Below are 15,685 nucleotides of genomic sequence, written 5' to 3' on the forward strand. Positions count from 1 at the left end.
TCTAGGGAAGCAGTTCAAGCTGACAATCTTGCTTGAACTAAGGGTACATTTTAAAATCCAGAGTTTTGGAGAAACTATTCGTCTAGTCAAGGCTATGGTTTTTCCAGTGGTCATGTATGGATGTGAGAGTTGGACTGTGAAGAAAGCTGAGCGCCAAAGAATTGATGCTTTTGAACTGTGATGTTGGAGAAGACTCTTGAGTCCCTTGGACTGCAAGGAGATCCAACCAGTCCATTCTAAAGGAGATCCGTCCTGGGTGTTCATTGGAAGGACTGATGCTGAGGCTGAAACTCCAATACTTTGGCCATCTCATGTCAAGAGTTGACTCATTGGAAAAGACCCTGATGCTGGGAGGGATTGGGGGCAGGAGGAGAAGAGGACGACAGAAGATGAGATGGCTAGATGGCATCACTGACTCAATGCACATGAGTTTGGGTGGACTCCAGGAGTTGGTGATGGACAGAGAGGCCTGGCATGCTGCGATTCATGGGGTCGCAAAGAGTCAGACACGACTGAGCGACTGAACTGAACTGATTCTTCAAGCAATTTCTAAGTACTGTTTTTTGTTTTTTTTAATTAAACTTCTGACAAATGCTGTTGGTAATAAATTTAAAGTTTGTCAAAGATTATGTTCACTTCTGAGTTTAAGTTTTTCATCCACTCTCCAGTTCAACTTGGGGGTTGTGCAAGGATTGAATTGTCTTTCATCACTTTTTCTCCAGACAACCCTAAAACCATCTTGGTACACTGAGGGTTATTCTACAGCCTCCATGCCTCAGGTTTGCTTCGCAATGCCATGGATGCTTCTCTCCTACTCTCCCGATTAACTTCTCTCTAAGGTGGATTAGGAATACTGGTTTAGGTGACACTTATCAAACTGGGCTTTATGGGTCACTTGCTGCACAGATGCAGGAAGCAAAGTTCACATTACCATCTTTGTAAATGGCACCCCTATCAATAGACAACATATGCAGCCTTATATACCAGCCCTATATCTTAACTTTAAATTCATTTCAGCGGGCAAAGCATCAAATCATTACAAAGAAGGCTCAGGAAAGAGGCAAAAAAGGACTACGACACTGACAGAAATAATAGAGCTCTATTTTAAAGACGATTCCCTATTAATTTTAGCCAAAAGATTTAGGAGCATAAATGTTCCTGTCATGCTATATGTATGTAATTCAGTGTTGGGAATTAATAGGAGACTAGCATTTGTTGTTGGGCTAAGAGATGAATGAGAAGTACCCAAGATCAGAGTTGGAGACAGGGTGAATTGCTCTTCTAAATCCTTTGTAGAGTGGCTTAATTTCACTTTGCTTATTCAGAAAGGGATAAAAAGCCCTTTAATAATGTCCATGGGCTTCCACTCACCCAACCCCCTGTGATTTTGTAACTGCCCTTCCCCTCTCCTTTTCATTGGCTGAAGAGAGATGGCAGCTCTAGATTCCAGCTCCATCTTTGATTAGAATAAATAAAAAGAAATGCTCAGCTACATATGTCCATTGGACATTTTTCTAAAGCTAAACAATAAAGCAGCAATTCAGTGGAAAAATGACTGCCACTAAAAATTACATACTTGATGAAATTACATACTCATTCACTGGAGTAAGATTTTATGATCTCTGGGTTTTTTTAGTCTGATAGGAGAGATGCTGTGTGCAATAAAAAAATGTCACATTCCATCACCCAGTCCTGGCGATTGGGACTGAAAACTTACGTCATGACTGGAGAGTCCAATCCACAAAGAAGAGTTGCGAAGGACCGCCTGCACAGTCAGGAAGGCCTGCTGGTAAGGGTCTGTGATGCTCACCAGGTGCATGTTTTCTTTCTGACACTCTCTTAGAGCATCGGTCCAAGTCAGGGTCTTCAGGATTATTTTGTACAGGTTATTTTGATACTTCATAGTCTCTGAAGTATTCCGCAAGGTCTGTCTGCTTTCAATTTCTGTGTGTAAAAGAAAAAAAAAAACCCACCCACTTGGTAAGTCATGAGATACCTTTTGAAATTTCTCCCTATAATAATGTACTTTAGGTATTACTTATCTATTTGTTTTAGACTTTGGGTAGGATAATTAGGTATGTTTTGCTAAAAAAATATTCTGTTTTAGTTGATCTGATTTGGGAAGGGGAAAAGCTGTAAATAAAACTAGAGTGCAGTAAGATTACCATTTCAGATTGGTGTCAGATTCTTTCTTTGTTTGAACTGCTTCAACAAGAGGTGTTAAGACTCCCTTTACAAGTTTTCATCTGGGAGAACTCACAAAAAAATGTATGAAACCACCCCTTAGAGGATATATTTGCATTATGGATTTGCAATACTTCTCTGAATTAAGGCAGTTACTAAAAACTGTAAGACAAATGAGTAAAGATTAATTTAGCAAAAAGTTCTTCAGAAGCACATGAATTAGCTACTTGAGGTTCTCATTACATGACAAAGGACTTCTTTTTTTTAAATCATTTGTTAAAAACTTACTGTGACCAGTGAAAACAATTTAATAAAAAATATTTTGAAAATATAGATAATGTCTACTTTTAAGTACATATTTTATTTTTATGTGGATTATAGGATAAGGCTTAGCATGTGATCCATTTATAATGCTTCATATCCTTTTATTTTTTTCGAGTGCTAAATTTAACCATGAATGTTTACACTGAGTTCAGTTACAAACATTTTTTCCTCCTCTTTTCATGATAGAAAGTAAAATTTGAAAAATCCCAGAGTAAAAAGAACAAAATGCAGCCATAATTTACTGTCATTAGACAACTCCTATTAACAAATTCCATTAAATACTTAATTTTGATATTTAATTATGGCAATGATCTTGAAAGAAAATCACACTCTATTCAATACTTGAGCTAATTTGACTCACATGGATGTAGCCATGCTAAAATGTTAAGGAAGCTGTATGATTACAAATATTAATTAATTTATAGGATTTTTTTGTGTGAAAACATACTGTACATCTCTAACAACATAAAGTTCCATAGTTATCTAAATAATGATCTATACCTGAGTATTTCTGACATAGAGACAGAGTATGGTGTTCACTACAGGAAGTAAAATTCCACATCCCAGTAAAAGGTGATTTTTGGAGGTTGAGCATTACAGCACAGTGGTAAGATGCCTCTTCATCAAAAATCTAAACAAAAAGGCAAAAATGTATAAGCAATCATGAAACTAACAGTCTGAGGATCCCAGTAAGATAATTTTATATTCCAAATTGGATTTTTCTTCCTATAGAAAAATCCATTAGGGAGCTGACCATGAAATCACTAAGAAAATCCTGATAAACTTTCAAAACATGGGAAAAGGGCAATTAACTTTAGAAATCACAAACCAAAATAGTAGTAATATTGATAAATACATCTTCAAAACAGATAAAGAAAACCTGTTAGAAGACAAAAGTAATTATAGTAATATTTAACACTCTGCTCTCATTCTTAACATTGCAAGTAAGCAAAAAAGTGATGACAATTAGTTTAACTTATTAGAAACTTATAAACTTTTTATAATGACAAATGGTGTTCCATACAAGAGAGAACTCACCTTAAAGCTTTGATCCTATACTTGTCACTATGAAACATCCATAAATAAAAGTATCTATTTAGATTTCATTTGTTGACCACAAATCAGTAATATTAGACATGAAAATTTATTCAAAGTATATTATCCCTACACTCTTCTAAATGTTTGAAACATATTACTCTTAGAAAAATAAGAAAAGTAAGCTTATCCCAAGTTGGCGATGAACAGGGAGGCCTGGCGTGCCGCGGTTCATAGGGTTGCAAAGAGCTGGACACCACTGAGTGACTGAACTGGACTGAACTGAACTGAAGCTTATCCAAGGAGCTATAATATTTTTTTAAAAATACTACATGCATGCACACATACTAAGTGGTTTCAGTCATGTCTGCTTCTTTGCGACCTCGTGGATTGCAGCCCACCAGTTTCCTCTGTCCATGGGAACCCACATCTCTTACATCTCCTGCACTGGTAGGTGGGTTCTTTACCACTAGCACCACCTGAAAGTGAAAGCTGCTCAGTCGTGTCCAACTCTTTGTGACCCCATGGACTATACAGTCCATGGAACTCTCCAGGCCAGAACACTGGAGTAGGTAGCCTTTCCCTCCTCCAAGGCACTCTTTATAAATAAAAAACTGAGGCTCAGGAGAAGTGAACTTCCTAGGGCATACTAAATGGCTGAATGGAATTCAAATCCAGACAATCTGACTCTAGAGTTTAGCCCTCAACTACTGTGCCAAATCCCTTTATGATTAAAGAATGATCTTGGAACAGGATTCTAATATCACATGGTTTTGTTCCTTCAAACTTTCAGAGAAAGATAACTTCCCAGGCTGAGTCATAATCTCAAAACACAAAGGCAGAAAACTACCCAGTTCATCTTATGAAGCTGACACAATCAGAAAAAAAAATCTAACAATATGGCATTAAAAAAATTAACTCTATGAACAGAGATGAAAATATTCCCAAATAAAATTCTAACAAATCTAATTCAGTAGAGTAGTAAAATAATAGTCCACCTTCAGTAATTAGGTTTTATTACTGAAATTAGGTTTTATTTAGGATTCAGTAATTAGGTTTTATTTAGGAGATAAAAATGGTTTTATCACAACATCTATCAATGGGCCACACATCCATGGGCCTAATGGGAAAAACTATATGACACAATTTTAATAGATGTTAAAAATAAATTTTAGAACATCTACTACTTATTCTTGAATAAAAATTTAAAATAAACTAGTTATAGAATGATATATCTTGAACAAAAAGTACACATCAAATATAAAAATGAAAGACTATAGGACAAAGATAGTCCTATTAGAGTCCAGATCAAGTGTAAGATATTATTTAATACTCCTGGTATTTACCATGGTTCTGCAAGTCTTACCACATGTAGTGAAGTGTGAACTGTTATTTGCAAATTATGATTAACTAATTAGAAAACCCAGGAAAATCTAGTGAAAAACTCTAAGAAGTAGTAAGAGTTTTTAGTAAGATGGATACCTATGAAATAAATGTACAAAAATTTCCAAACAATAGGGTTCCTACACATCAATAAGAAAATTTTAAAAAGCTGCCATTCTCAATGGCAATAAGAAAGATAATTTCTATGAAAACATCACTGAGGAATTTAAAAGGAAGACTTGAATTAGTGGAGAGACATGTTACACCATATTCTTGAGGAAAGATTAATAAAGAGATGTCAGTTCTTCCTAAAATGTTGTCAAATTCTCACCAGATGTTTTCTATTTAATTGTTTAGAGTGGAAATTAAGTAAATAATTCTAGTTTGCCTTGGAGAATAGATGTAACAGCTAAAATTTTTTAAAAGCAAATAATAAAGGATAACTAATCTTATTATATTTTTTGAAATATGGGAACATGGTAGTATTTAGAGCAGTGTGAGACCTATACAGGAGTATGTCTCATACACAGATGCACACACACACACTTCACATATGATAAGGAAGGCATTCTATATTGATTTTAACAAATGGAACTATATGCAATACATGATGCTAGAAAATTGGCCAGGATTAGGGAAAAGGATTAAGTACCCATTGACAATATATACCATATACCATGGATGTATCATGTTGTCAGAATAAAAAGGCAAGCTATAAAACAAAAAGAAGAAAATAAAGGCATATACTTAACTAACATAATAACCTTAGAAGAATAGAGGGAAAAAAAGAAACAAATAGAGTTAAACATGCAACAAAAAAATCAAAATTTATTTCTGTAATATTTTTGGTATTTAGACTCAAAGAAAAACCCTATGAAAATATTTGCAATAAATGCAAGAAACACAGGGTTTGCACAGTTAATGTTTACACAGTCATAAAAACAGTAAGAATTACAAGAAGACTTTGACAGATAAATTTTCTTTTCTTTTTTCCTTCATTTTTCTTTTTTTTTAAATTTATTTTTTATTTTATTTTACAATACTGTATTGGTTTTGTCATAAATTGACATGAATCCATCATGGGTATACATGAGTTCCCAATCCTGAACCCCCCTCCCACCTCTCTCCCCATATCATCTCTCTGGGTCATCCCAGTGCACCAGCCCCAAGCATCCTGTATCCTGCATCGAACCTAGACTAGTGATTCATTTCTTACATGATAGTATACATGTTTCACTGCCATTCTCCCAAATCATCCCACCCTCTCCCTGTCCCACGGAGTCCAAAAGTCTGTTCTATGCATCTGTGTCTCTTTTGCTGTCTCGCATACAGGGTCATCATTACCATCTTTCTAAATTCCATATATATGTGTTAGTATACTGTATTGGTGTTTTTCTTTCTGGCTTACTTCACTCTGTATAATCGGCTCCAGTTTCATCCACCTCATTAGAACGGATTCAAATGTATTCTTTTTAATGGCTGAGTAATACTCCATTGTGTATATGTACCACAGCTTTCTTATCCATTCATCTGCTGATGGACATCTAGGTTGCTTCCATGTCCTGGCTTTATAAACAGTGCTGCGATGAACATTGGGGTACACGTGTCTCTTTCAGTTCTGGTTTCCTCAGTGTGTATGCCCAGCAGTGGGATTGCTGGGTCATAAGGCAGTTCAATTTCCAGTTTTTTAAGGAATTGCCACACTGTTCTCCATAGTGGCTGTACTAGTTTACATTCCCACCAACAGTGTAAGAGGGTTCCCTTTTCTCCACACCCTCTCCAGCATTTATTGCTTGTAGACTTTTGGATCGCAGCCATTCTGACTGGTGTGAAATGGTATCTCATTGTGGTCTCGATTTGCATTTCTCTGATAATGAGTGATGTTGAGCATCTTTTCATGTGTTCGTTAGCCATCTGTATGTCTTCTTTGGAGAAATGTCTGTTTAGTTCTTTGCCCCATTTTTTGATTGGGTCATTTATTTTTCTGGAATTGAGCTGCATAAGTTGCTTGTATATTTTTGAGATAAGTTGTTTGTCAGTTGCTTCATTAGCTATTATTTTATCCCATTCCAAAGGCTGTCTTTTCACCTTGCTTATAGTTTCCTTTGTTGTGCAGAAGCTTTTAATTTTAATTAGATCACATTTGTTTATTTTTGCTATTTCCAGTATTCTGGGAGGTGGATCATAGAGGATCCTGCTGTGATTTATGTCAGAGTGTTTTGCCTATGTTCTCCTCTAGGAGTTTTATAATTTCTGGTCTTACATTTAGATCTTTAATCCATTTTGAGTTTATTTTTGTGTATGGTGTTAGAAAGTGTTCTTATTTCATTCTTTTACAAGTGGCTGACCAGTTTTCCCAACACCACTTGTTAAAGAGATTGTCTTTTCTCCATCGTATATCCTTGCCTCCTTTGTCGAAGACAAGGTGTCCATAGGTATGTGAATTTATCTCTGGGCTTTCTATTTTGTTCCATTGATCTATATTTCTGTCTTTGTGCCAGTACCATACTGTCTTGATGACTGTGGCTTTGTAGTAGAGCCTGAAGTCAGGCAGGTTGATTCCTCCAGTTCCATTCTTCTTTCTCAAGATTGCTTTGGCTATTCGAGGTTTTTTGTATTTCCATACAAATTGTGAAATTATTTGTTCTAGTTCTGTGAAAAATACCGCTGGTAGCTTGATAGGGATTGCATTGAATCTGTAGATTGCTTTGGGTAGTATACTCATTTTCACTATATTGATTCTGCTGATCCATGAACATGGTATATTTCTCCATCTATTAGTGTCCTCTTTGATTTCTTTCACCAGTGTTTTATAGTTTTCTATATATAGGTCTTTAGTTTCTTTAGGTAGATATATTCCTAAGTATTTTATTCTTTTCATTGCAATGGTGAATGGAATTGTTTCCTTAATTTCTTTTTCTACTTCCTCATTATTAGTGTATAGGAATGCAAGTGATTTCTGTGTGTTGCTTTTATATCCTGCAACTTTACTATATTCATTGATTAGCTCTAGTAGTTTTCTGGTGGGGTCTTTAGGGTTTTCTATGTAGAGGATCATGTCATCTGCAAACAGTGAGAGGTTTTACTTCTTCTTTTCCAATTTGGATTCCTTTTATTTCTTTTTCTGCTCTGATTGCTGTTGCCAAAACTTCCAAAGAATAAAAAATTCACATTTGATGAAATTAAAATTATTACTGAATTTATATGCTTTTATTAGAAATCAGAGCAATAGAAATCTAACAAAAGCTTTTACTAGAAATCAGAAAATATGGTATCACTTAAACTAACAAATTAGCAAGCATTTTTAAAAGATAATGCTCCTTAGAGCACTTTAGTAGAGGCAATGTAGTAAAGAAGCTAAGAATGCTGCCTCTACAGACTCAGATTTAAAAGCCGACTCTGCACGTATACCCCGAATGACTTCTGGCAAATTATGTGACTCTCTGTCTCCACGTTTCTAAGACAGGAGAGGAGTACTGACTGTTTCACATTTTTTGTGCAGATCAAATGAAATGATACATGTGATGCATTAGTAGAATGTATGACACATTAGCTGCTCAATAAATGTTGGAAATTATTAATATACTGGTATGAATAGCAGAGTAATCACAACATACTGCTGACAAAAAAATAAACTCATAATTGGTTAACCAGAGTTTTGTAACTACTAATATCTTTTGATCTGGCTACCTAAATCTATCCTAAGGAGGTAACCTGAAATATATAGCAAAGATTATACACAAAGATGTTAACTGCAGCTATTTAAGATTATGCAAACTGAAAACAATGGAAACACCCAGCATTGTTTAGGTAAATGATGGCAATATATATCAAGAAATACGGTGCAACCATCAAAATGGTTATCAAGTATATCCTTTAATGGCATAAGAAACTATTGATACTTATATAATACTAAATGAGAAAAGTAGATACAATAGTATATAATTTTATCTAAGTCAAGAAGACAGTATATAGAAGAGTCCTAGAAGAAAAATGCTGAAATATTCATTGTGATTCCCTAGATCAGGATTGAAACTCATTTAGTAGGTCATGAAATCACTTCAGTGGATCTTGATTCTTACTTGTGATAATGAAATAGAATAGGATAGAATACAGAGAATAGATTGACAATACTAGACTAAAGCAGACTAGAATAGAAAGCAATATAAGCTCTAAGGTAAGTATTATTACCTGAAATTTTTGTTTCAATTCAGTATTATATTTATATCTATGTGCTAAATGGTTCTTTAAATGTATTTCTTACTATGGGGCATGAATTAAAAGTTTAAAAGCTACCAGCCTAAATATAAGCAGGATGTAGGTTGATATTTTTCTTTATGTTGTTTACTCTTTTATAACTTCCAAATTTTCTATAATAACCAAGCATTATTTTGATATTTACTTTGTAATAATTACATGTTTCAGTTCCTTTTGCCATCAAAGTCAATCTTGAACAAAGTTCCTTTGCATCAGTTATATCACTAAATGTCATCTAGCATGTACTTTTGGAATTCAACTTTAACCTCTTAATAATTTTTGTTTTCTGTGCAAAAGATGGTTTGTATCCAGCAAATAAGGAAGACAGAAGCAATGGACAGTAATAGCATGATACAGGATAACTATTGTTAAAATAATGCCTTCTTCCCTTCTACAGCTTCTTTACATTTAGATCTTAAGGAAAAATGATCACCAATCACCAATTTTTTACTTTTTACCTCAGAAGACTAAATCTGACAGCTCCAAATTACAAAATGATAAATAAAGCCTTTATATTAGCTTTTATTTGCAGCTCACTATTGATGGTTTTGGGCTTCCCTGGTGGCTCAGATGGTAAAGAATCCACCTGCAGTGTGGGAGATATGGCTTTGATCCCTGGGTCGGGAAGATCTCCTGGAGGAGGGTATGGCAGCCCACTCCAGTAATCTTGCCTGGAAAATTCCATGGACAGAGGAGCCTGGTGGGTTACAGTACATGAGGTTGCAAAGAGTCGGACACAACTGAGTGACTAAGCACACTGAAGGTTTTACATAGTTATAAAATAAGTGCTATGGAATCTGATACTACTATGAAAAACTAGGGCACCTACACAAAGGCTAGGGAAGCTATGTTGTTGTTCTTCTTATAACAGCTTTCTTGATAAAATTCATAGATGGTATAACTCACTCATTTAAAGTATGCACTCTAGTTTTCCGCATATTCACAGAGTTGTGCAACCATCACCCTCAATCAACCTTAGAACATTTTCACCACCTTAGAAAGAAACCGCATATGCTTCAGCCATCACTGCCAATCCTTCTAGCCTCCTTAGTCTCTGGTAAACAGTAATTTATTTTCTATCTTTATAGATTCGCCTATTTGGATGTTTCATATAAATGGACTCATAAAATAGGCCATTGTTCTTAACCCAATAATTTGTGAAAGGCTCAGGTATTTCATAGAGCTACACACTGTACTGATTAAAAGAACAAACAGACTTACATTTGGTGGTATTTGCAGCCTCCGACCAACCAATAATGGGTGAAAGTTACTGTATGTCAGCTCTCTGTTATCCATCCATTTGTTTATCTTTTCATAAGCCGTCCAGCGCAAACCAATCCATAAAGAAGCTTCCATACCCGGAAGCAGGGATGTAATAAAATCTGTCAGAAAGATACATATTTTTTTAAAAAAGCATCTGATTTATTGAAATTAAAGGTATACTAAAAATGTCAATTAATACTTTGAGCTTATCTATCAAAATAATCTTTGATTATCACCTAACTATAAAAAGTAATTTAATAAGATTCATTTCATATGTTAATTCCCCACATCTTACCAACCGGAACTTGGCCCCCAGATCAGAATAAAATATGTTTACAGAAAAATTCAGCTACCTTGCTCTGTCTGGCTCAACACTGAAGGAAGGGTTCCACCATAGGTATGACAAATATCACTGGCTTCAGAAAATGTGACAGATTTGGGGTTGATCCTTAGAAAACACTACAAACAAAGAATACACACGAAGTATAAAATTTCAGACAAATGAAAGTTCATATGGGAAGTAAATGCCTTATCTTTTAGAGAGCTGCTAATTTTTTGTCTGTAAGGTACAGGAATGCGCAAAGCAGTGTCATAAGAATGCAGACCTATACTCTTAATTTAAACAACTGAAGAGCAGTCTTTGAACTATTCTTTTAAAAATTTCCAATTTACTGAGTACTTCCTTGTGCTAAACACTTTGCAAAGCATTATCTCATTTAATTCTCACAACAAATGGGGAAATGGAAGCACAGGGACATTAAGAAACTTTACCCATAAGTGAAATAGCCATAGCATGGTCAGCATTTAAACTCTGCTCCATTTGATTTCAAATATGTATTCTTTACCATTACCTTATATTTAAAAAAACACATTTTAAAAGAAATCATCCCACTGTCTCTTGGCAGGATATTTTAATTCAAAGGGGGTGAAAGGGATTAAGAGATATAAACTATCAGACTAAAATAAATAAATCACAGGGATGTTACAATTTTATAATAACTTTGTATGGTATATAATCTATACAAATATCTGATCACTATATTGAATACCTGAAATTAACATACTATTTTCAGTAAACTATACTTCAATAAAACAAACAAAAACTCTACAAATTTATATCAACTATGTAAATTAATCTAGTCCTAGCACCTTGGGGGAAAAAAGATTATTTTAATTTTAAAAAGTCAAAATATACCCCTAATATTTTAAATTTACTACAGATGCTTTCAGTTGCCAAACCCATCGCTTCCTTTTTCTGTTTGATATTATAGTCATGTTACTGTGCAGTAGTATGGCCCAAATTATGTTCCTTGAAACATTCTACAAAAATTTTTTTTTCAGCCTCCTTACAGACAAGAGTGGCCAGAGAGATATAAAGTCATTGGGAGACTTCTAGAAAAGACTCCCTGAACAAACACCCTGAACTTGGCTTGGAAGCCTCAAGTTAAGGATGGTAGAGCAGAAAGATAAAGGAAAGTCTGGTTTTGAAGACCACAGAGCTTTCATACCAACCCCAGCCTGCTTATCTTCAAATTTCTTTTATCTGAGAGAATAAATGTTTTAGCATACTGTAGTAATTTCTCTTTTTAGCAGCCAGTTGCATTTCCTAAGATACATACACCAATATGAATTATGCTTCTCAAGGAGGCAAATATAGAACGTGGCACTTCCCAATCTATTTAATCATAAACCCTGCTCTGGAGGCAAGATCAATGATTAATATTTTGTTAGCATATGTGTATATTCCCCAAAAGTAGTTTGGGAAATGTTGATTTAATTTTATTGATAAATGCTGCTTGGATGTTTTCCTTAAGGAGGAAAATTTATCAGCTAGAAATTCAGTCAGTTTCCTACATGCCAAAGAGATAGTCCTGACTAGTTAATGTACTATTCATTGAAAGATCAACTTCAGCAATTTAAGTGTTAGCAGCAATGGAACAGGAACACGGTATTCTAAAAGGCCGGCGGTTGCTGCTGCTGCTGTTGCTAAGTCGCTAGGCATGACTAACTTGAGAGTAACTCCGTTTCTGAAAATGTAGAGAATCCGGTGAGATACTGAAATATGCAGAGTCTATTTTAGTGAAGTTACTTGGGATGTCATTCTGCCATGGGCCAAATAACCTTCATGAAAGAAATCATCATCTGCACAATGTAGCAATTCCCTTTTTACCTTGTTCTGAAAAGTAATCCAGTCCCCAGAGCACTGCACTTTAGCTGCAGAATCTGGACTATATTTTTCTAATGAAGATACATTGTATTTTTCACAGACAAAGGGCAACTTGGTACTACAGTCTGCAGGTTTTCGTAAATCTGAGAAGTGAAAAGCAAGATTACTGTGGTGGTAATTTTCCATTCAGCACATTTTTAAAAACAATCCAGTAGTAAAGAAAGTCTCTTTAAATCAGTATTTCCCAAATGGTTAATGTATATTCCTTTTCTTCCCTGGCTATTTTTGTCTCCTATTATTATTACTCATTTCAATAGGTTGTAGCATACCAATATTGCTTATAAAAATGCACAAACTTGGTGCATTTCCTAGTGGCAGGAAACAGAGAGATGAAGGCTCTTGGGGAGGGGGATAGAGACCTAAATTATACTTTAGAACTGCTGCCTGCTTATCTTTGTGAATTTGTCTATACCCTCATCAGTTAGGAAAGGGTAAGTAACTGCTTTAGCAACTGAAAGTCGCTCAGTCACATCTGACTCTTTGCGATGCCACGGACTATACAGTCCATGGAATTCTCCCGGCTAGAATACTGGAGTGGGTAGCCTGTCCCTTCACCAGGAGGTCTTTCCAACCCTGGGATCGGACCCGGGTCTCCCTCATTGCAGGCGGATTGTTTTACCAGCTGAGCCACAAGGGAAGCCCACAAATACTGGAGTGGGTATCCTATCCCTTCTCCAGCAATTTTTCCCGATCCAGGAATCGGACTGGGGTCTCCTGCATTGCAGGCAGATTCTTTACCAATTGAGCTATGAGGGAAGCTCAACTGCTTTAGGATAAAGGAAGTCAAAATATTCTCAGTGAAAAGCACCTTTACTTGCATTTGGAACTTGAGCTATTGTCATTAGCAATAAATCAGAACAAGATGAAGCTACCACATGTATAATCAAAAGGAAAACAAGATTAAGCTAGTAACTGAACCTGAAAGTTCACATATTACATAATCAACATTAAAGGATTTGGAATTAACCTTACCATTAAACCAAGTCTTGGCAGACAGGTAAAAGCATTCCTCTCCAAATAGTATAGGAAAGCGATGCCATGGGTCTCGTGAGCTGAAAGAAGACGAGAGATGTGACAGCTTGCAATGTAGTTACATGTTCCATCTTGGGCTTCACTGTAAGCAATTTTAATTCTAAAATTAATGTTAGGCCATTATTTTATACTGCTTTTTTCTTGATGATCATTTGCAAAAGGATTTGGTTTCTCAGTCTAGGTAGTTAAGGATTAATGTTCAAAACTAATTATAAATAACTGCTCCATTTAGTATTAAATAAAAGAGAATTAGGGAAAGATTCTTTTACATGATAACTTTACAAAGGCAGCATCAAAGATGTCACATACTATATAAAACGATGTGATATCATCTGTTCAGTAGTTCTCACCCACCATTTCTGCTCATCACTAGATATCTGAAAAAAACAATACAAAAACAAAACAACCAAGTGAACACCCACCATTACATGTGCTAACTTTTCTAGGAGAGTTTTGACTTAAATACCTTGGCTTATCAAAATCACAAACCACTAAGATTTCTGAATATTCATTAGTTTACTAAATTACATAAACTGGGTCCTTTCACTGAAGAAAGTAATTTGGAAACTTTTTTTTATATTCACATGCCCTATTTTGTATACAGAAAATATGGTCACTGTAATTGTGGACATACATTAATGGAACATATAATATTCTACTGCTACCAATGATAAATTTTAAAATATATGAATCACTTTTCCTCTAAAAAACTATTTTGCAGAGTTAGTTATGCTTAGAAACAGAATTTCAAGTTAACTACAAAGTTATAATAACTTTTGATGCTCATCTTATCAGTTGACATTTATAATTAATCTTGAATATTTTAAAACATTATACAGTTCTATTTAAATTTTTTCTAACATGCAGTGATGAACTTACAGGCAAATTTCACTTGAGAGGAACATTCAACTTTTGTACATTTAAAAAATTTTTTAACAGAATAAATACAGTTTCCCAGGTGGCTCAGTGGAAAAGCATCTGCCTGCAAATGCAGGAGCCACAGGTTCTGGGCCCAGGTTCAATCCTTGGGCACAGAAGATCCCCTGGAGGAGGCAACGGCAACCCACTCCAGTCTTCTTGTCTGAAGAATCCCATGGATGGAGGAAGCCGGGTCCATGGGGTTGCAGAGTCAGAAACAACTGTGCACACATGCCCAACAGAATAAATATAAAATTAAAAAATAAAATACATTCTTTTAAATTACATTTGCTATCTTGTTTTTGATGGCTCTTAGTCCTGTAAAAGATGTTAAACTAGCCAGAGAACTGTGATTACTATCACAATACAGAACAGCTTCTTCATAGCTTAAGCGGGGATCAGCGACAAACCAATATTCACTCCCTTCTATTACAACTGGAGGTCCATGAATTCCAGCACGCTCTAAAGAAGAAGAATAGCAGAGTCAGGACTGCATAAACTCAACTTCACCCTCTCAGCATGCATGAATACTCAAAACTATTTATAAATAGTAATCCATTTAGATTACTGGCTCTCTTTGCCCATGGCAGTTCTGCCTGGAAGGATTCAAGGATTTCTGAGCCAGTGAACAGCTCTTGTACCCTCCTGCACTCATGAAGAAGGCTAAATCCAGCCTCAGAGTCTCATCCCACACCAGCCCATCACCTTCCCTCCCTGCAGATACTTCATCGCATTTGAAGACATAATAGAGAAGAAGCTGGCACTTAGACCTGGGCTTAAATAGTTAACTAAATACACCACTGAAAAGGTAAAAGCAACTTTGGATACATTTTAGTTTTCTTCACTCACCTGGATTGTACCAGTCTGGTATTTTTAGAGTATGACCTGTATAAGAAAGCAAGTGGCTTAAGTTTAGTATTCAATTATAGACCACAGCATACTTGCAATTTTGCTGAGATTTGTTGCTTTCTGGCCAAACCATCTCCTTTCACGTTATGATCACTTCAGTCTGAATTTTGCAGGGCCTATGCTAAAGCTGTTTTTGTGGCAACCGAAAAGGCA

General features: G+C 35.5%; 1 protein-coding gene across 2 annotated transcripts in view; it reads right to left on the reverse strand.

Annotated features, from left to right (window-relative positions):
• Positions 1 to 15,685, reverse strand: part of LOC120854836 (lymphocyte antigen 75) — a 119,485-nt gene that overhangs the window by 56,203 nt on the left and 47,597 nt on the right. For both annotated transcript variants that reach the window (XM_040229176.1, XM_040229175.1), the window contains exons 17-25: positions 15,473 to 15,508; positions 14,910 to 15,085; positions 14,015 to 14,082; positions 13,646 to 13,725; positions 12,617 to 12,756; positions 10,800 to 10,905; positions 10,405 to 10,565; positions 3,010 to 3,139; positions 1,718 to 1,944 (exon numbers count right to left, since the gene is read on the reverse strand). In XM_040229176.1, coding sequence (XP_040085110.1) covers positions 1,718 to 1,944; positions 3,010 to 3,139; positions 10,405 to 10,565; positions 10,800 to 10,905; positions 12,617 to 12,756; positions 13,646 to 13,725; positions 14,015 to 14,082; positions 14,910 to 15,085; positions 15,473 to 15,508 — 1,124 coding nt within the window. The remainder of the gene's footprint in view (positions 1 to 1,717; positions 1,945 to 3,009; positions 3,140 to 10,404; positions 10,566 to 10,799; positions 10,906 to 12,616; positions 12,757 to 13,645; positions 13,726 to 14,014; positions 14,083 to 14,909; positions 15,086 to 15,472; positions 15,509 to 15,685) is intronic.

This window comes from Oryx dammah, unplaced genomic scaffold (assembly GCF_014754425.2).
Source record: "Oryx dammah isolate SB20612 unplaced genomic scaffold, SCBI_Odam_1.1 HiC_scaffold_27, whole genome shotgun sequence".
In the NCBI taxonomy this organism is placed as follows: domain Eukaryota; kingdom Metazoa; phylum Chordata; class Mammalia; order Artiodactyla; family Bovidae; genus Oryx; species Oryx dammah.